We start from the raw sequence: 22,323 nt of genomic DNA on the forward strand, positions 1-22,323 counted from the left end.
GAGGCCAGAGTTAGGAAGACTTACATATAGCAATTGTTGAACACCATTTAAATAACCTGGTTTGAATCCATTGTAGCACCAGCATACTTTCCGGATGCATGTATCTCCATTAATGCATCAATTAGCTTTGCATCTTCATCATTTGTCCAGGTATGCTTGCTCCGAGTAACTCCTCTCACTATATTTGAATCTGCCATGTCTACGTACAAATGCATAATTATACAATTAAAAATCATAATTCATGTAACTACAAATACAAATATAACAATAAACATTAATAAGAAACAAATAAAGTGCATAAATAAACATTAATAAGAAACATCCTTGGTTCTACAAATAAAAAATACATAATTGTCAAACATAATTAAGAAACATTGTTGGCACGCCGCGCACGCATCGCAGTCCAACTATTAAACATTTCATTAGCAAGAAGGTCTCTACGATCGGTCCATTCTTGTGAGGGCTCGATCATAGAAATAACATTGTCATGGTCATTTGCAGGTTGTGTGTGATTTACTGGGATTTCGTTATCAAGAGGGTCTTCACTCATTGTTGTTCGTATGAAATTGTGCAATAAACAACAAGCAATGATGATACGTGGCATGGACTCTATGGGATGATATGAGTTATCACGCAAAATAGCCCATCTATCTTTAATCATTCCGAAACATCTTTCTATAACATTCCTGGCCGATGAATGTCTCATATTAAAGAACTCCTTAGCATTCGTAGGAGGACGAGACCAATCGTTAAGATGATAACGTTGACCTCGATATGGAGTTAAAAATCCTTCACCATTTGTATAACCGGCATCACAAAGGTAGTATGTTCCTACAATTAACCATAAACTCTATGTTAATTATCATACTTAAATCTATGTATATTCTTTGAAAATTGTCTACTGATTGCATCACGCAAAACTCTACTATCAGCTGCAGAACCCTCCCATCCCGCTAAGACATACGTAAATAAAAGGTCTCTTGTACATACTCCGACTACGTTAGTACAAATCTGCCCTTTTCTTGTCCTATAAGGTTTTCTATCAATAGCAGGGACTTTAACTTTAATGTATGTTCCATCTAATGCTCCTAAGCAACCCTGAGTTAAAAGAAATCATTACTTACTAATGTATGTTAGCAAAAAATATCTTTAATAAAAAATGTGTTTGACTAACCTTAAACCATTTCCATCTTTCATCAGTTTCATTATCTGGCACTGGCACGGGTGACTTGTAGAGTTCTTTGTGTAATCGACATATAGCATTTAAGACTAACTTGAAATACCGACTTACAGTTTCCCCGGACCGATGAAATCTGTTGACTAGTATCATATTCTTTGCATTATGAGCAAGGGTATGTAAAAACATAGCAACTTGCTCATCGACTAGCATGTTTTTACTATTCTTTAGTCTCCCTCTAGTTTCTAGCATATCACAAAGTGTTGTAAATGCATGTATATTCATTCTTATCTTAACAACACTCGTAACATCACTTTCATAAACCATCCTCACCATGTTTTCACGCCTATTATGGTAACTCATTAAATATTTTGTACGTAAAGTCATTGACTCAATCGACCGATGCAAATGATAAGTACACAACATCCACCAACGAATCGTAACATAAATGACATAAAATGCACCTATGGCAACTATTCTTTGTCTGGAAGGTGATCTTGCCATCTACACATAAAAATATAAGAAAATTCAAGAAAAACAAATAACTCCAAAATATAATCCAAATATTAGTTTGCTTTGTGTCTGTTAAATCTAAACTTCATTTAGCTAAGACTATTTCGAAGAGGCATCAATGAAAATAGTCGAAACCCAATAGACTACATCACCAGCTAATCGATTAGCAATTATAAAGGTTATTGAAGGAATAGGTGAATGTTGCAACCGATTGGTGAGTGACTGTCGAGATAACGATTAACAGGAGGCAATTGGGTTACGGTGCTATGAGTTAACAGATTATAAGATGCATCAAAAGACAATATCACAGATCTACCTTACAAAGCAAAACCAGCAAAAAACAATGACTGCACTGCACAAAGCAAAACCAGCAAAAAACAATGAGTTAACAGATTATAAGATGCATCAAAAGATGTCCAATATCACAGATCTACCTTACAACTGACTTACAAAACAAAGATTTACATGAAGGGTGTCATACTAATAAATATAAATTAGTATGCACAATGGAGATAAGCAAATGCTTGTGTGTGAAGTATGAGTGAAACATATACATGTATGAATAACATAAGATACAATCATCTATATTCAGTTCATTCTTCCATTCCACAAGCTATAAAAGACCTTTAATAAAAAGACTAAAAAAAGCAGCAGTGAAGCAGAGCATAATCATACCCTGAGCTTATAGAGTCAAGATCCAAATCCTCAGGCATAAACAAAACTTCTAACAATTATATTCAAAGTACAAAAAGATAAACTTTTTTTTAATTAAGTTTACATGCCTTAGTTATTCTGAAGGTGTTGAGTAGTCCTAACAAAACAAAGTCTTTGTTTATTCGTTAACTTAATAATAATAATAACTCATTCATCATCATCAAGTACTATGAATCGAATAATAAACATCTATTCATTCTTTAAAGTTTAAACATCTAGATGAGAAGTCGATTCCAATACAGATTAAAAGTTAGGTTGCTTGAATCAATCAGTAAAAGCAGAACATAGAGATAGAAAGAAACAAACAAAGCAGCATACATCATCCGTACATCTAAGCTAAATCATCAACACCGATCTATTATATATAAATATAAATATATGAAGATCGAATATGCATAAATAAATAAAGAGAAAATCAGAGTGATAAAATTAAGGATCTGCTGCACCTGAATCGAAGGTTGATTGGAAGCAAAAGTTGGAGGCTTTTTTAGGGTTTTCTAAAACTCCTCGGAGTGGCCGTGGAGGAGTTGAGACTGAATGAAAGATGGGAGAAATAAGGAGGAAAATGGGAGAAATGAAATCAGAGAAATCCAATTCTCCGCTTTTTTTAGTGAAACAAAATCAGAGAAATGGAAATGGTTTATTTCCATTTCTCACCTCTTTCTTTCATAAACAAACAAGAGAAGTCTTTCCAATTCCATTTCTCACCCCTCAATTCCCTCTACCAAACACCCCCTAAGGGTTTTAGGGTTTTGAAAGTGGAGGTGACAGTGGAAGTAAATATTATTGGTTGAACCGGTAACCTGGGCCGGGTTTTATCCGGTTTGACGGTTTTTATTATAAATTTTGAGAATTAACAATAATCTTAATCCATAAAAAAAATAAGCGATACTAGTATGCTATTTAGTGGTGCAAAAGAGCACGGTTCGTGAAAAAGCCTTCTTGTCGAGTTTGAACAGGTCTGAGTCAGAGCTCGAGCCTCAAAGTAAGCTCGTTTAATAGATAGGCACGAGCTCGAGTCGACTCATGAACCTAAACGAGCCTGTCAGTAATATAACTTTTATACAAGTAATTTTAAACATATAAAAATTAATTAAGAAATAGTAAACGAGCGGAGCCAGAGCCGAGCTCGAGCTTTAGAAATAGAAATCGAAAGGAGCCAAACTCGAGCTTTGAGTAAGTGAAACGAGTTCGGGCTCGACTCGTTTGCACCCCCTAATGCTATTCATATATATATATATATAAAATATAAATGTTAGTGTGCGTATAAAGAGTTTATGCCTATCGTCTTAACCCCTTGTTCGTGGTAGTTTTATGAATTTTTTGTAATTATAGGTGGTTTAGAGAAACACTTTGTATTTCTATGTGGTTTGCTAACTTTTTAAAAATGGATAACTCGCAAGGGGGGCCTGCGAGTTTTAACAACTTCTTTAAACTCGCAAGGAGGGGGGGGGTAGCGACTTTAAAGAAAACCTGACACATATTTTAATCTCGCAAGGGTGGGTAGCGATTTTTGATACATCAAATCTCACTTCATTTTTATTCCCTGACTATGTTTTATATATTAGTCTCTGCATATCTTAGTGTAAGAATCTTACACACTTTCAAATTGTAAGTTTTGATTCCTTACATATATTTGATATATCAAATCCTACAACCTAATATTCCTTTACATGCTTTGGGTGAAATTCTTGGTCAAACAAAAAGAAGCCACGTGAATGCATGGTTTGGAAGAGCTCACCTACAAATATATAAACCCAACTTCACATGCAAAAATCTAAATCTTGTCTTGAAGAGATAAACATAATCTTACAGTCAAAATATTTTTGTTGTTTTGAATATGGGGTACTTTTTGAAAATCTAAAACTTGTTCTAAAACTAGTATTACAAAAATGAGTTTTGAGGGTAAATCCGGGTCCACTAGAAAATGATATTTTATTTGCTACTAATGAACACCGAGCTTATTCTTTGTTTACAGGATACTTGAAGGAAAATAGTGTATTGAATGTTGGGCGAGGTGATCAAAAATTTTGGGAGTCTCTTAGAGATAAAGCAATCCCACCAAGTGTTATGACAAACATTCGTTTAGCGGATTTTGGTGGCTTAGAGAGTACGATCCGATACTAAACACCATTACTAAGCCCTACTCTAAGGTGGTGTTTCGAAAGCCATTATAGATAAAAAGGTAACAAGCTGTTTACTGAACCTGTTGTACAGAGTGAGAAAATGGTCACAAAAAACATTGTTCACTTCATGCCAATAATGAATATGAAAAAACAAAACTTGTCAAAATTGTGTTCTAAACAAAACTGAGAATCACCATCTGCAAATCATCGAATTTCTGTGTAGATACAACCTAGAAAGCCTTGTATACGGAAGATATCACTAACTTATTCTGGCGAGGACGTCTTTTAATAGCTTCATCTTTCAAATTGTCCAAAATAGTCTCACTTTCAACCTTTTGAGAACTTTCTGGACAATGAGTGGCGTTTCTTGTAAATAATGCGATAAAGAAGCCCTCTTTATCCTCCACAGGATCGGTTCGAAGAAGACGTTGTGCTGAAATATTGAACACAAAAAACAAGAAAATTGGAAAACAAGATATTACATATAATATTATAAAGTGGATATTGGATTTGGAACGTTTGAGATAATACGAAAGTGTAACAGGACTTACATCCTTCAACAACTGGGAGACCACGGCGGGCCCACTGGGGAAATGGAGTTGACAGTTGAAAACCGTACGATGCAGCGAGAGGTAAGACTGATTTTATGACATCTTCATTTTCAATTTGGTGAATAGAACATGTGCTGTACCCTATTCTCTCCACTGCTGGAACTATGTAAAATGAAAAGGAAAGATATTACACAACACAATATTGTTTTGGAGATTGTATCAAATTTTAACTTACAAGACAATGCATGAATTAGAGCCTGCTTTTGGAAAGCGGCAAGTTTAACGAGTCGGCCTTCATCACCACCATCATCATCACCTTCCCAACATAATTAAGATTGAAAAAGAAAAGTATTAGCACACAAATTTTCAGAAAGAATGATAAAAATGTTTAGACAAGAAATTTACTAGAAGTATGCGACGGGAGAAGATAATCCAATCTATCAGCAACGGTCCCAGATCCCGAACATGAAGGGTCTAACAGTATAGCACGAACCTACAATGTATGCAACAAAAAGCATATAAAAATTCCAGAAACCGATAGTTGATGGCAAATCAATAAATACCTTAGAATATGACTGATCTTCAGGATACAAGTTCAAGAAATTTCCATGTAAAACTTGCACGTCTATATATCATGTCAGGTCTACCAAATCACATATAGATACAGATACTATATACATACATAAACATGTGTACAAGAAACTATAAGGATACTAGATGCACCCGCAAGCTTAGTGGTTTGTTCCAACCGTTTAACTCGATCTTTATTCAGTTCACAAGCAACAATTTTTCCCTCTCCTTTCATAAGAGCAGCAAGATGTACTGTTTTGTTTCCAGGTGCAGCACATGCATCAATAACCTTTAACAAGGAATTACATTAAAGATTTGCAGATTATTGAAATTAGAGAAGAGTCTCTTAACGGTTAGTTAATATACATATATATAATCCAAATAATACAAACCTCCCATCCAGGTTTAGGTGCAAGAGCAGCTGCTACCATGGAGCTTGCCTTACCCTAAACACGGTAAATTATATTAATGATATTATGTAATAATAGATCAAAAGTAATAAAGAACTAAAAGAATCTTACTTGCATAAATACACTCCCATCTGTGACCAACGGATGATTGTGCAAATCAGTACCTGGTGGGAGCACCAGTAAATCGGGAATCAAGTCATCCTTCTGAACCTTTAAGAATAATAAGCAAAAGACGTAAGCAAGCAAGATAAGTTGAAAATAAAATAATGATGATCGTAATATCCATATGTTTAATAGGCAACCTCGTTCTCTTTTCCCAGTTCAAACATAGCAGTTTCAACATCCAATTTCAGAGTATTAACACGAACATAGCGAGGCTTCTTAACATCTGCAGCATGAAATCATAATCTCATGTCATGAACATAGAAGAACATAAAACAAGTAAATAAAAATAAAACTAAAGAACTTAGAACACCAACCATAAATCTGATACTGAGCCATAAAATCCTCTTTGCGTTTTGCTCCCTTTTTCACTAAAATCTTCGCAAGAGCGGACTGTAACGTACTTTTCCTGAGCAAGAGATACCTTTCTGCATCCCCTGTCAGAGATGCATCCTATCAAGTGTTCAAATCATAATAATCAATTTACAAAAAATAAATAAAAATTAATCAGCTACACACTCTACTTTATCAACTGCAAAACCAGAAAAAGTCATGAAACCTGTCCAAAAAGGATGTCATAGATAATTATGTACACCAACTCCTCTTGCCTCTGCCACCAAAAGAATTATAAATTAGTTGGTGACAAAGGTTTAGGTTTTAAAAAAACGGGTTACAAAGGCCACATATGTTTCTGAAGCTTTACCTTCCATTTGCTGTTTAATACATTAGCAGTCTCCATTACATCCTTGATGATCGGAAGATCTGTGAATATACAAACAAATAACATTTTCTAATTCTTAGCGCTAAGCATGCATACAAAGTACAAACCGAACGTTTAGGAAACTGTTCAGCGGAAAGTTTGTTCATTTAAATAAACGAACGGACATGAACACGCATATTGCTAATTCACTAATGTTCGTGAACAGTTCGTTCAGGTTTTTAATGAACGAACACGAACATGCCCATTTTCTTTATGTACGAACTTAAGGTGTGCACGGTTCAGTTCGGTTAAGTCATCAATTAATCGATTTTAATAACCAGTTGGTTTTCGGTTTATTCAGTTAGTTTGTCGGTTTTCGGTTTGGTTAATAACCAAAACCAAACTTGAGCTTAAATTTTTGCTTAGAATGTATAAGTACACGAAGTGGAGGTATAAAAGCTAGAAATATATGAAAATACGAATGGTTCAGTTCAGTTAATTTCGGTTAATCGACGGTACAAAAAGAAAACCTATAACCAACTTTCAGTTAATTCAGTTTTCGGTTAATTTAGGTTCGGTTTTGGTTAATGGTTCGGTTATTGCTCACCCCTAGTACGAACATGAAAAACTGTTTGATTATATGTTCGTGTTCGGTTGTGGCGCAGCTTGTTGCCCGTTTGCCTGCCACTTTATTGTAATCGTTTTAAAGTTAAATGAACTTACATGAACATGAAACTATTCGTTCGGTTTGTTTACAGGCATATAACACGAAGTGGAGGTATAAATACATGAAATGGAGCCATGGAGGTATAAAAGCTAGAAATATATGAAAATATGAATGGTTTGGTTCAATTAATTTCAGTTAACCGCGGGTACAACAAATAACCATTACCGATTTTCAGTTAATTTAGGTTTGGTTATTGCTCACCCCTTGTTTGATTATATGTTCGTGCTCGGTTAAAGTTAAATGAACTAACACGAGCATGCCTCCGTTCGTGTTCATTCGGTTCGTTATATAACTAACTAAGGCGGTGTTTGTTTTTTTACAAAATATCTTCCTGGCCTCTTTTGTTTGCAGCGCGCAGACCACGCGCAGACATTGCCCTCTGCAGACTGTTTGTTTTTTCGAAGACGTTTCATTAAAAAACGTCTGCGCGCCCTCTTCTTGGTTCAGACTTGGACCATAGTCTTCCAACCTCTTCTAAACTCATTATTTCCATCAGATATCAATTAAGTTATTAAGTTTTTGTTAATTGAATTCTTGTTAATTGATTTGCTCAATTGAGTTGTTAATTCATTAGTTTTTTTCTTTTTTGTTCAATTATAATTTTGCATAATTGTTCAAGTATTATTAGTTTTTAATTGAAAAAAGTTTGTACAAAGTTAAAGATTATAAAAAGTCTATAGAATTTTTTGTTGAAAAAGGTTTGTAGAAAGTTTAGGTTTATGTCATCGGCTTGTGAGTTGTTTTAAGCTCGAGTTTTGGCTCGTTTCATTCGTTTGTATGAACTATCTACTTTCGAAAACAATTGAAGAAATTTTGGAGGAAAAAACATTCAGGTGGAAAATTGTTTATGTAAGTTTTATAATTTGCTAGTTCAGAGGTATAAAATTTGGATTTATATTTTTAATTGTTGCCGAATAATTTTTGTTTTTGGTATAGAAGCTTGTTAAAAAACAGTCTTCTTCTTGCAGAGTGTAGAGGTTTGGTCCACCTCTTATGCTACAGATGTCTGTGGTCCGCAGACTGCAGACATTTTACCTCTGAAAAAACAAACAACACCTAACTAACTAACTAACTAACTCTAGGGCTTGTTTTCAGCTACATTCAGTTATCACAAATTAAACACATAATAACAAGCTAAAACTCACATTTTAGGGTTTGACAGACAAGAGCAAATGTGGCTTTCTTATTCCGGACGGTAGGACTGTAAACTAGGGTTTTAATTGAGCCAACGGCTCTACGGTTAGAGTCTCCCTGCAATACGCTTCTCAACACCTTAGCCGCCTCACGCCGCGCGAAGTATGAAGACCGTTCGATGTTAAGCACACGCCGGCTATTCGGATCCATAGCCACCGGTTGTTTTTTAGGCTTCACTGCCTTCCTAACCGCCATGGTTTACTGTTCTTTGATAATGGCAGCCTGATGAGCTGCAGACTTGAAACTAAACCTGAGTTTTAAAAACAGGGTGAACCGATTATACCAAATTTTTGTAAGAAAACCGGTATTTAGAGCCCGGAATTTTTGGGCGCTTTGCTTGAACATTACACTTCACACCGCTATTTTTTTTTAAATGCCGGTTTTAAATCCAAGAGATTTTGATATTTTTTGCGGCTCAAATTTTTTAAAACGGCTATTAACGTAACGAATAAACACAAGAAACGAAGATTTGTGATGCAAGGTTGATTTTTACTATTTACATCTTTTGTAATTGATTAATTTTGTATACAAAATATAAACTTACTATTTGACTCGATCAGTGTTCATGCACATGATGTTTGGTTCATTTGAGGTTTGTTAATGTATTTTTTGGTTATTTTTTGAGTTGAAGTCGTATTTAAATGAAATTATAAGGTAAACTATTCAACCTGGTTGAACATCCCGGTTGTACCATTTTTTAACCAAATCCGGTACGAGTAAAAATCCGATTTTTAAAACATTGGAAAAAACCAAGCCCTGCGGAAGCATTTAGGACGGGTATACTCAAGCCTGACTGGTTGTTGTTAAGTCGAGCCAAAGCAAGCTCGGGCTCGAACTTAAATGAGCTGACTGGAGCTCAGCTTATTTACTTTATTGATCTGAAAAATTAAGCTTGAGCTCGGCTCGTTTAAAGCTCGATCCGAACTCTTTAAAATTTTTAATTATTAATTTACAAATTTGATATATTAAAAACAAAATGCAGTATTTACATACATTTTTATTTAAAATTTATAAATTAGAGCATTAAAAGCATTGTTTATTTTTGTTCTTTTTTCGATATACTACTTTAAAAATCGAGTGGTATAATATATGCACACACATAAATTAAAATTTAGAGGTTAATCTAGCCAAGCCGACTCTGGCCCGAGCTCGACTCGTTTAGAAATCCAACCTTGCCCGATCGTTTAGAATCAAGTTTTCTTCGAGCCGAGCAACTTTTAAGTTTTTTTCGAGCGAGCCACAAACCATAAACTTTTAAAACAACCCTAGACTGGTAGAGGGACAAGTATGAGATTGATTTTTAAATTTTTTTTCCTGAGTATGAGATTAGGTGATACCCGACATGATTACCCGAAACCACATACTCATTTACCTTAACTATATGCATGAATCATAAACCATAAAAAATTTTATTTTATTTTCTCTTAACCATTGTTTGATAATGCTTCATTTTAGTAGGTTAATTATACAGGGGAAAGTTAACGTACAAATTCAATTAACGTGCTAACTGTGATAATTAAGTAGTATAATTATATATAAAACATAATGTAATTATGTAATTACATCGTTGTGTAATTACACTATGCTGAATTTTCACTACACTATGTTGCATACATAATTACACTACCCGATTCTCACAGTTAGTACGCTAATTTAATTTTATACTTGATCCAAATCCTAATTAAACGAAAGATTAATTTTTATGTTGAGATATGTATATTTGATGCTAATATATATTATATGTGCTATTATGAAGTATATACATCAAGTTTTATAGAAATTGTAATGAGACTATTAATTTATGATAACTTTTGTACGGATGCAGCGTGCCATATATGAATTTGTTATTTATGCAGCTCACGCGATTCCATATTTAAATTTGGTTTTATATTGAGCGTGTCTTTATACGAATGTATACTTACGCAATATACATAAGTGCATATACAAACTTGTCTAAATCTTCGATCAAGTGTATCATTTGTGAGCAAGCCGGATAGGTGGTGGTGGAAGGAGTTACAACTCGATGAATTCTTTTCTGGTTAAAGAACGTCTTAATATCTTAACACACATAAGAAGAATTAAGAGGAGTGTATAGCAATTCAAGCAATCTCGATGGTCACATGTTGGACGATGTGGAAATTAACACATGATAAGAACTTTTAAAACTGTTTTACTAAGATCACACTACAAACTTGTGTTGTGTTGATGGCATTAATTACTAAAATCTTCTAAATCAGGTACATATTTCTTGGTAACGTTACAGTTCCAAAACGTTAACCAAAACGTGTGTCGAGAATTCGTAAGAAGCATAAGTACTGATATAGTTAAGAACATATTCAGATTCTGGACAGAATATAGTTTCATTTGGTCCGCTGTCGATGTGTTGGCACGGCTGCAGACACAAAAGTTATCGTGTTAAATCCATCATTTTTACAAAAAGTTAATTATGACAAAGCCAAAAACATGAATCAAGCATAAACTGCAATAACAAAAGTATAGACTATAGATGTGACAAAATGGGCACGCGGGTAATGGGTCAAACGTCAAAGACAAGTAGGTCTGTAAACAAACCAAACGTTTAGTGAACCGTTCGGCGGGAAGTTCGTTTATGTTCGTTTATTTAATAAATGAACGAACATGAACACATGTTTCGTTCGTTCATTTATGTTCGTCTATGTTCATTTTTGAATAAAATTTTGGATGAATCATCTACTTAGTGTTTTTTATTTGTTCGTTTATGTTCATTTAAGCATGTCCATTCATGTGCATTATGTTTGTTCATATATGTCCATTTATATTTGTTTCAGTTATATTCATTAATGTTCGTGGACTGTTCGTTTAGATTTTAAATAAATGAACACACTCATTTTTAAAACAAACGGACATGAACATAAATAAATATTTGTTCAATTAAATGTTCATGCTCGTTTACAGGCTTGTGTTTGGCCCAACAGACTTTCTGTCCAAGAATTGCAACTATTATGGTTACAAGAATCATAGAATTTCAATATAAATCCAATATTAGGAGCAAAATACACTATAAGCAAAATACAATTTCAAAAATTTGTATATTCTATTCATAGAGGTACATTAAAGATTAATAATGACATAATATCATCACAACATGATCTTCTAACTCACAAGTCAACAAGAACCACCAATTGTTTACACAAAAAGGTCTCGGTGACTCAACTATTTAATGCAACTAGCAAAAAAAATAAATAACATAAAGAAAGATTCAAATGATGTAAATGATTGCGCTTTAGGTTTTCGTATCATTATATTAATCGAAACACTTTATCGAAAGCAATCAATCATATCCTACAGATTTAGACAAGCAAACTTCAAACCAAACGTTTTCAATAAGAAAGCTCACTAAACACTTGAAAAGCGGAACTTACCGCTTTATATAAAACCAGGCATGACTCATTTAGGAGTAGCAGCAGGTATTCTATTCAGCCCTTCCGCTTCCAGAAAGCGGCTCAAATTCTTGTCTTCTAAATGTTTCTGAAACATAACATAGAAATGATATATAAAAAAAGAGCATATGAAACTAACAGTTAACAAGCGCGCAGGCAGCCATCTCTAAATATATGTTTTCATAAAGAACTCAAAGCAGGTTACTTCAACCTAAAGTGTTCACGATTTCACATCAAACTAGAAACACATAAACAAAATATTAACCGAATTACAGGCCTCAAATTTAGTCAATCCCGAAATTCGACTATAATCTAGTTTACACAAACTCACAAATTGAGACGACAACTTCACAAATAATGATTATATTTAGGGGTGAGCCAAAGCCAAAACCAAACCATAACCAAAAACCGAACAGTTAACCGAAATTAACCATAGCCGAACAAAACTGTGAATTTGATTAAACGACCATTCGGTTATGATTACGGTTAAAGTGTCTTGGTTAACCGACTTTAACAAAACCGAACCAAACCTTGTATGTTTGTGTTTTCCAAATTTTATCTCTTTATTTCCACCTTTCATAACTAAATTTTGGCTTCAAACATTACAATTTATGCTGCAACTTGGAAACAACATATTTCAGCTTTGAAAATTCATAACCGAGCTTTAATCATCATAACCAAACAACTTTCAACTATAACAAACAAAAAAAAAAAACACATTGGACACCCCTAATTATAATGATAACAAGATGACATTAATTAACTAAATAATGAATTGTATTCAGAAAATAAAGGGTAAAGGTAATGATAAGTTAGAAGTGATATGAGGTTACAGATAAACATTCTTTGTATTTTTGCCACTCGGAAGCACATTCTTCTTTATCCCAGTGTCCCTTCAAGAACTTGTCAGAATACCACCTGCAATTACATATCATAATATTATATTAGGGTTATTCACTATAATAATAATATTATTATTGTTACTTGTTGAAACAGTTATGATAAGCAGTTCTGAGATCGGCGCAAGGAGATGTGGTGGTGGTTGATGATGAGTTACGCCTGTCTCTTATGAATCCCATGTATGTAAACCAACTGATGATGATGATGATGATGATGATCAATTAGGGTTTATTATTGACTTGATTTCAATTTCTGTCTTGGATTTTCAAGATTGGTTTTTTAACCTCTTTTCTTTTCCTTATATAGGAACAAAAGTTATTACAAGTTGTATAATAATAATAAAATAAAAATTTTATTTTAAGTATTGAATTTTTATGAAAACATACACAGTGATATTGGATTTATTTGTTGTAGAAGTCGCTAAACGGACTCTAGGCGGTTGATTGAGAAGTTGGGTGTAGTCAGAGTATTCGGGGTAAAGGTGCACAAATCGGGTATTCTCATAATCGGAAGCGGAACCGCTAGTTTCGGGTATGGTCAGCAAAAGTCAAAACCATGTCCGGGTAAGAACCGGTCCCGGGTATAGTCAGGTATTTGACCGGTTCCACCGGGTTTTTTCGCGTAGGGTTGGGTCGGGTTTTGATCGGGTATTGGCGGAACCGGTTTCACTGGTCCGGGTCGGTTCCGGTTCCGGGTACAGTTCTAGGGTAAACTCATAGCCCGATCCATACCCGCTGGTAGGGTAGGGTCCGGTTCTGGGTAGGAACCGTCGGGTCAGGTCCGTAACCGGTTTTTTGTGCACCTCTAACTCGGGGAAGTACTCGGACATGGTAAATGTAACGGAAACTAATTTTTGGATATCTTATCATACTATTAAAGCAAAACAAGATATCTACATGGCTTTCAACTAGAATGTCCACATAGGCTTCCAAGTCATTTGGTTTTCATCTATAGAATTGTCACATATCTCACTAATTAATGTTATTAGAATCATAACCTCACTAATTAAAATTTTCTAGAATCATAACCAACTATTTCCTTTCGATATGATTTAAAAACCGATTTTGACTACAATTAATTATTTATAACTGATTTTGTGCTCCCTTTTCCAGTATGACTATTACTTTAGCAATTCAATTATTTGTATATCTATACAATTTCTCATTCGCACCACTTATACATATTTTTCCTACACATGATTTGGCAGAGAGCAATGTAAAGAATTCTTGTGATATCCACACATACACACACACACACACATATATATATATATATAGCGTTTGAAATATTTTTCACCCGTGTGTAACACGGTCCCCTATCCTACTTATATATGTGTCAAATATTACAAGTTTGCTAATATTTATAGCAAAATAAGTAAATATAAATAAGAGAAATATATTTTTAAATACTAAATTATTCTAAAAATTGCTAATCATTAATTAAAAAATGATATTCGTTCTTTAATATTATATAAATAAAAATTATGTATTATATTTTGAAGTCAAAATCAAACCAAGCTGACCGACCTGATGTGATTCTAGCTGAGGTTTGCTACATTTGATTGATTTTTAGTAACTAGGCGGAGTTAGAGAAACTCGTCTCTACGTCATACCTTATAGCGGATACTCAGCCTTGTAAACCTACTTTTACAACATTGATTCAGACGAAAATTAAAGCATCTCCCAAGATGCGAATGCCATGGTGGAGGGCTGGACAAGAGAAGACAGACATGCTTGCGTTGTGGAGCTCAAGTCCATGAGCTTTGGTTTGAGGTTGCATACCATGAGCGGACAAAAGAGGTAGGCCACTACTCTCACATCACTAGATACTAAGACCCCGACCGACCCTACCTGAAACCCGAAAAAAACACGAAAAACCCGGTCAAATACCCGACTATACCCGGAACCGGTTTCTATCCGACCCGGTTTTGACTTTTGTTGACCATACCCAGAACCTACCCGGCTCCAATTCCGGTTTGTGCACCTCTAGCACCATACACATAATCTATAACGAAAAGTTTACGCGACTCAATAAAATAACTTCTAGCAAAGACAAATCACTAGTACTAGAGATCTTTACCTGCCAAAAGCTCTCACACAATAATAGTAATAATAATAAAAACAGTCCGAAATATCCAGAAAAATCTAAAAAAAAAAAAAAACTGCCACAAGAGAAGCCAAGTTGTTGACTTGTCAACCTGGGCAAACATAATACACAACCAGCCCTAGTTTACCACCCCTTACTTGGGCTTTTTATACTCTACTGTACACTTAATATAATGTTGTTTTTTTAACTCCCAGTGACCTAATATTGTGGATGGTCAATACTGCCCTCAAATCTTTGATTCAATACAGCGAGTTCAAGGAAAGAGGCAGGCTTTTTAATAGCGAATGTAGGGGTAGCTTTGGTATTTTGCCATTCACGGGCGACAACCTGATAATAATAAACAAGTTGTGCCTTCGATTCCATAGCTAAGCTAACTATGGCAGCATCAAGTCATCGACTGATGTCAGCATTTGTATGTCGCTTTCTTTGGTTGCTGCTTTTGTTGCATAATCCATCTTCAGCTCACCTGCTGTTAAGCCAAGAAACGGTTTTTACGTTATTAGAGAAAGCACAACAGATGGCGAAATAGTCCTTTTGACAAAACGAGTTCAAGAAAAGTAGAAAACGCAAGGGCAAAACTGTCTTTTTGGGAAAACGCGTTCAACAAAACACAACAAAGGGTAAAACAATCTTTTTGGCAAAACGCGTTCAAGAAACACGACAAAGGGCAATTCAGTCTTTTCGGCAAAACGCATTCAAGAAAACACAACAAAGGGCAAAACGGTCTTTTTGGCAGAAGGCGTTAAACAAAAACCATAAAAAGTTAAAAACTAAAAAGTTTGAGAATTTAAGAATTTAAATTTCAGCTGAACTTAGTATAAGCTTACCATATAAAGAATCACTAGATGCACTCCGCATGAGATCTGGTCAAAGTCAAACAAGAATTAGTAAAGATACCAATATGTAAATATTAAATAATAATCAATTCATTCTCATTGTAGATTTTCTAGTTCCACAACTATCAACTAACTTACCAGGATTATCACGAAGTGCCTTTACAGCATCAAAGTTCTTGTACGTATAGCCCACAAAGTTCAAATCTTTATTATTCAACTGCTGCTGTATAATAATATAAAGAATACAAAGTATCACAACAGAAGCAACCAAAACAATGAGTTATTTACAACTCTACATTAATATTAAAGAACGCACCTTCCGCGAGGGTCCTGAACCAGTTCTTCCAGAAGTTGGAGGGTTCAACTGATGAAAAGTTCAAAACTTTAGTCCATATTAAACTGAAAATTGCCTCAAATGAAATAATGTAGTTATGCAAATACCTCATCAAACTTCATAAAATTTCGGGTGTCTAGTTCTCCGTTGACTTCAGGTTTGAAAGCTGCTTCCATTTCATATAATTTATCCCACTCAACATCCTTGAACCACAGGTGTGCCTGAAACAAACAAAAGTTGATTATGTGATATTGAATAATCAGAATTCAATAATCAGCTCTAGGGGTAAATAGGTAAATTCTATACCTTTATTTGGTCGGGCCCACGTGTACCGAGCCTATGTTCAACATCACAAAGCAACCTGTAGATGAGATCCTTAGCTTCTGGTGACAACATCGTGTCTTCTGGAAACCTAAGATGATTCTTCCAATGAACAATCTGAAATAATCGCTTAATCAGCTTCAGGTAAAATCATAAATAAAATAAAAATAAATAATAATATGTGCTTCTGTAAGTAAATGTTTGATTGTATGATACCTTCCTGCATGTTGTTATTGGATCATTTGCATAAAATGGAGGATATCCAACAAGCATTTCATACATTATTGCGCCTAAAGACCACCTGCAATTAGAACAGTAATTAACAAAACTCGTGACATAAAATAATAATAATAATAATAATAAGCAAAATGAAAATCATACTAACCAGTCACACTCCATGCCATATCCTTTCTTCAACAAAACTTCAGGAGCAATATAATCTGGTGTGCCCACCGTTGAAAACGCCTTTTCACATAAAAGGAACAAAAGTTAACATCTTTATAACTCAAAATCATTGCCTGGAAAGGCAGTGGCAAAGTTGTAAATAGAAACAAACCAGTTTTCTCCTGTTCATCTGCCAGTGCTGAAGCTGTTCATGTGCACTTTTCCATTTATGTCCATTTTCAGCATCAGGGATGCCATCAATGTCCATTGGTTCACTTATATTTTCATCAACCATAGCTTCATTTTCATTTAATGTAGATAGCGTTCTACAATCAAGCGGCTTGCAGAGGCCAAAATCTGAAAGCTTCATGTGACCATTTTTGTCCAGTAAAAGGTTGTCAGGTTTTATATCTCTGTAATGACAAAAAAAAAAGAAGATAAAAACAGATTAATTTCACTTCACCCTGTTCTGTTCGGTTATCCAGATTTTAGATTAAATAAAGGTGGCAATTTTCCAATGAGTCTGTGACTCTATTCAAGAAAAGAGAAGGGTAAAACGAGAACAGGTTATATAGACAAAAAAAGTCAAAAACAGTCATACTAAACCAAACCCTTTTCAACCCAAATGAATCTTTTCTTGTTATCTTACCCGCCCATCTTGCCACCTCTACTAAAGTTACAATCTTGATTATTGTGATTCAAGAAAAGAGAAGGGTCAAATGAGAACAGGTTAAATAGGCGAACAAGAACAGTCATACTAAAACGAACCCTTTTCAACCCAAATCAATCTTGACTTGTTATCTTACCCACCCATCTTGCCACCTCTACTAAAGTTACAATCTTGATTATCGTGATTCAAGAAAAGAGAAGGGTAAAATGGGAACAGGTTAAATAGGCGAACAAGTCAAACGAGTCATACTAAAACGAACCCGTTTCAACCCAACTCAATCTTCGCTTATTATCCTACCCACCCATCTTGCCACCTCTACTAAAGTTGCAATCTTGATTATCATGATTCAAGAAAAGAGAAGGTAAAATGGGCACAGGTTAAATAGGCAAAGGTCAAGCAGTCATGCTAAAACGAACCCTTTTCAACCCAAATCAATCTTGACTTGTCATCTTACCCACTCATCTTGCGACCTCTACTAAAGTTACAATCTTGATTATCATGATTCAAGAAAAGAGAAGGGTAAAATGGGAACAGTTTAAATATGCGAACAAGACAAACGGGTCATGCTAAAACGAACCCGCTTCAACCCAAATCAATCTTGACTTATTATCCTACCCACCCATCTTGCCACAATGCCACCTCTACTATAGTTACAATCTTGATTATCTTGATTCAATAAATGAGAGGGGTAAAAAATGGGAACAGGTTAAATAGGTGAACAAGTCAAGCGGCTCATACTAAAACGAATCCGTCTCAGCCCGAACCAATCTTGACCCATTGACCCATTATCCACCCGCCCATCTTGCCACTTCTAATAAAGTTACAATCTTGATTATCTTGATACAAACCTGTGAATATAGTTATGTTTGTGAATGGACTCAATAGCCAAAACACTTTGAGCTATATAAAACCTAGCAACATCTTCTTTTAATGTGTCTTCTCTCATTAATAAAGTCATCATGTCACCACCGGGTAGGTATTCCATTATGAGGTACAAATACTCGGTGTCTTGAAACGAGTAATATAATTTCACTATGCAGTGGCTCGCCACTTCTGCAAGCAAGTTTCTCTCAGCCCTAACATGTTCCACCTGTAAAACAAAATATGAAATTTGTTTAATTACAGTAAAGAAAAAGAGATGCAGTTTGACTAGTCAACAAGAAGATATATCTACCTGTCCTCTAACAAGCATTTCTGATTTCTTTAGTTTTTTCATTGCATAAATATTGCCAGATTTTTTCTCCCGACATAGTCGTACCTGTAATTAAATAAGATCAATTAAAAGTTAAAAAAGTTAAAAATGTAGTTCATGATTAGAATTGTTTTTTATGTATTTCTAACCTCTCCAAAAGCTCCTCTTCCAATGATGGTCAAAAGTTCAAAATCATCAACGCATATTTTGTTCCGTTTAAGTCGCATAAACTCGGTTTCCTTTCTTTCTAAATCCTTAATCAGATTGATCTGCTCCTCTTTAGGCACGTCCGAAGAAGCCAACTTCCTCTCCAAAACCCATCGCCTGCAAAATAAAAGGTTATAACACAAAATTCTAGAAATACTTGGAAACAAGCCATTAAGATTATTTCAAAGAACATTCTATTTACATAAATTTCTATTTCAAGCCGTATGACCGCTTTGTATAGAAGCAAACATTTTTAACTTTAGCCAGACGTCTTTGTCTTTTCAATGTGACATCTAGGGATGAGCAAACCAGGTAACGGTACCGATTTGACCAAATCGGAACCAAGTTTTGAGTTTTCAGTAACGGTACCAATATTTCCCGAATTTTGCCTTCAATATCGGTACCTAACTGAACATTTCAGTACCGGTACCAAGAATTTGGGAAAATCGGCACCGGTACTCACTCATCCCTACTCACATCCATGTATAGATGTCAATTTGCTTGCTTTTTAACTTGAAAAACAGTAAAGAGTATATGTCATCCAAAAACTGTGGAAATCAGTGACGACTGACGGATCCAAGATTTTCAACCATGGTATTCATAGTCATAACAAAAAATCTAAGAAGATGTACTATAATAATGATTATTTTAACTTCCTTTTATCTACCATGCTGAAAATCTTCCAATTTTTTGTCAAAATTACATCATTTGGTAACTTTTGTGACACGAAACCTAATTTGAAATCTGTCCTACTTAATATATGGTTAATACTCAAAGTTCAAACCACAACTATTGCAGGAATGTGAATTATACAAAAACCACAACTAAAGATGCCAAAAATACAACTTTTGGCAACTTTGGCAACACAATATAATATTAGTATGGTACACTCACCAATAATACACAACCTAAAATAAACTTATAATTCCCGGCTGTTGTCGATTCGAATTGGATGCCATATCAACAGTCTCAACTACCATTTCAAGCTAATTAAGAAACTTCTAACCTAAAAATCCAAGAAAACTACAACAGCAATTCAAATCAACTACATGCATCATCTCAAACACTAACTAAAATTCCCAATTTACCAATTCAGTTACTTAACCTACTAAACATGGATCCATCCAATCTTTTAACAGTTTTTTAACAACCAAGACTAGATCTCACAGCACAATAAATGCAAGAGACAATTTTGGTACCAAACCCAAATTCACCAGTCCAAGATTCTTCAATTCAACACATAAAGCAATAAAGGGTGTTGGAATTAAGCCTCTAATTCACTTAAAAATCAAAACTTTATCAAAAAAACGTGACCTTTCAAACAATTTTAGTACCAAACCCAAATTCACCAGTCCAAGATTCTTCAATTAAACACATAAAACAACAAAGGGTGTTGGAATCAAGCCTCTAATTCACATAAAAATCAAAACTTTATCAAAAAAAATGTGACCTTTCAAACAATTTTGGTACCAAACCCAAATTCACCAGTTCAAGAATCTTCAATTAAACAACATAAACCAACAAAGGGTTGGAATTAAGCCTTGGATTCACATAAAAATCAAAACTTTATAATAAAAATGTGACCTTTCTTTGCGTTCTTGAATGTTCTTCATCTGAGTCTTGTAGTGATTCTCTATAAACTGCTTAGCAGCAGCCACTTTCTCCATGGTCAAACTTGACCCTTGAATTTCATCATCTCCAACTTTGACCCCATCTTCCATTGTGTGAATCTTGATGTGCGTTGTGTTTATCTTGGTCTGCAAACAATGAAATTAGAGGTAAAATGGAAAGCTCAAGAAACCCTTTGTGTGTTATTACCACATCAGCAGCTGATATGATATCAAGTGAGGAAGTATAATATGTAGTGTATGTATGGATGGATGTATGTATGTAAATGGGATTGTAGGGTTTTAATCTGGTGTATGCAAAGCCCAAAAACCAGATCGGCTATTTGTATGACAGCTGTTTTGATCTGTCTAATCTTGATATTAGGTTTCTCTTTCTTGTCTTCTTTGACTCCATTAAATGGTCAAACCTTATTTTTATTTATTTATTTATTATTATTATTTTTCTTTTTTACTAAAAAAAACCAAGTTTGGTCAATAAAAGTTAAAACCGGTTTATAATCAGTTTCGGTTCGGAATAAAACCGATTCCTTGACTAGGTTATAATCGGTTTCAGTTCGGGTTTTGGTTCGGTTTAACCAGGTTGAAACCAGTTTTGGTGAAGAAAATTACAAACCAGTTCGGTTTTGGTTTGATTTTAGGGTCAGTTCGGTTAACTAGTTTATTTGCTTACCTCTATATTAAATGGTTAGTTTAAGGGTATTGTTTTTTTTATTTATTTAACGGTACTTTTGATTATCGACGGATTACGGCAAATCCAATCATCTTCATTTCCTCATGTATGAAATTGTCATCCTAAGCTGACACATCCCTAACTGAAATCTTGTGTATCATTCTTGACGGGTCACTGCTCCATCCAATTTTATACATGCTATTTCTTTTATCTCATAACAATTTTTTTTATGCATATGGAGTTTTGTTTTTATATCAGTTATTTGAAATAAGTATTTGAATTTCTTTTCGCTTGAAATATTAGTTTTCTTAAAATAATTAATTTTCTTAAGAATAATTAATTGGTAAACTCTATATGATAAAATAATTGATTTTTGTTAAATAATTAATTTTCTTTTCACTTCATTAATGTATCAATATCAATAAATAAGAATAAAGTAATACTTCTAATAAAGAAGCCATATTCCCAACAATAATAAATTATTTACTTTTATTAAACAATCCCAGAAGGATTTAATAAATACTTCAATACAATTTAATACACGTATGAAAGCACTAATGATATTATAAGAAAAATCAAAATCATTTTTATTTCTATTTATTTAATTTATTATTATTATTATTATTATTATTATTATTATTATTATTATTTGCAATTTTGTCAAAATCCATTGGTTAACACATAACACATCTAGATTAGAAAAGAGTTTTTCTTTCTTCTAAGAAAACATAAATTTCATTTTGAATATATTATCAAAAGTGGGATATATCAAATATTGTGTTTTTAGGGATATGTTTTTAACCCTTGATTAA

General features: G+C 34.2%; 2 protein-coding genes and 1 pseudogene across 6 annotated transcripts in view; all 3 read right to left on the reverse strand.

The window, feature by feature from the left end:
* Positions 1–4,679: 4,679 nt before the first annotated feature.
* LOC143630862 (25S rRNA (cytosine-C(5))-methyltransferase NSUN5-like) lies at positions 4,680–9,090 on the reverse strand (annotated as a pseudogene). Its single transcript, XR_013153253.1, has 13 exons — positions 8,796–9,090; positions 6,927–6,985; positions 6,783–6,833; positions 6,541–6,676; positions 6,364–6,449; positions 6,173–6,271; positions 6,044–6,097; positions 5,796–5,940; positions 5,645–5,706; positions 5,487–5,574; positions 5,317–5,397; positions 5,082–5,243; positions 4,680–4,963 (listed from the first exon to the last, which is right to left on the reverse strand). The product of XR_013153253.1 is annotated as a 25S rRNA (cytosine-C(5))-methyltransferase NSUN5-like (transcript).
* Positions 9,091–11,216: 2,126 nt separating this feature from the next.
* LOC143630866 (uncharacterized protein At4g33100-like) overlaps positions 11,217–22,323 on the reverse strand; it is a 70,965-nt gene continuing 59,858 nt past the window's right edge. Inside the window, exons 2-5 of the mRNA XM_077099764.1 lie at positions 13,248–13,355; positions 13,097–13,181; positions 12,246–12,351; positions 11,217–11,236 (exon numbers count right to left, since the gene is read on the reverse strand). Of these exons, the coding sequence (XP_076955879.1) occupies positions 12,271–12,351; positions 13,097–13,181; positions 13,248–13,342 (261 nt within the window). The 5' untranslated portion in view covers positions 13,343–13,355 and the 3' untranslated portion in view covers positions 11,217–11,236; positions 12,246–12,270. The remainder of the gene's footprint in view (positions 11,237–12,245; positions 12,352–13,096; positions 13,182–13,247; positions 13,356–22,323) is intronic.
* LOC143630955 (uncharacterized) lies at positions 15,432–21,021 on the reverse strand. Of its 4 annotated transcripts, none has more exons than XM_077099833.1 (13): positions 20,798–21,021; positions 19,156–19,330; positions 18,989–19,072; positions 18,663–18,904; positions 17,317–17,557; positions 17,146–17,225; positions 16,977–17,061; positions 16,746–16,877; positions 16,547–16,660; positions 16,422–16,469; positions 16,244–16,325; positions 16,097–16,132; positions 15,432–15,738 (listed from the first exon to the last, which is right to left on the reverse strand). In XM_077099833.1, the coding sequence occupies exons 1-13, from the start codon at positions 20,932–20,934 to the stop codon at positions 15,644–15,646; spliced, it is 1,551 nt and encodes a 516-aa protein (XP_076955948.1). In that variant the 5' UTR covers positions 20,935–21,021; the 3' UTR covers positions 15,432–15,643. The 4 variants fall into 4 exon arrangements, with proteins under 4 accessions (XP_076955948.1, XP_076955947.1, XP_076955950.1 ...); XM_077099832.1 differs by having other exon boundaries at positions 16,244–16,328; XM_077099835.1 differs by lacking the exon at positions 16,097–16,132.

The sequence above is a fragment of the Bidens hawaiensis genome, unplaced genomic scaffold (assembly GCF_021521415.1).
Source record: "Bidens hawaiensis isolate Kalapana, Puna unplaced genomic scaffold, B.hawaiensis_p1.1 tig00005851_1, whole genome shotgun sequence".
NCBI classification, from domain to species: domain Eukaryota; kingdom Viridiplantae; phylum Streptophyta; class Magnoliopsida; order Asterales; family Asteraceae; genus Bidens; species Bidens hawaiensis.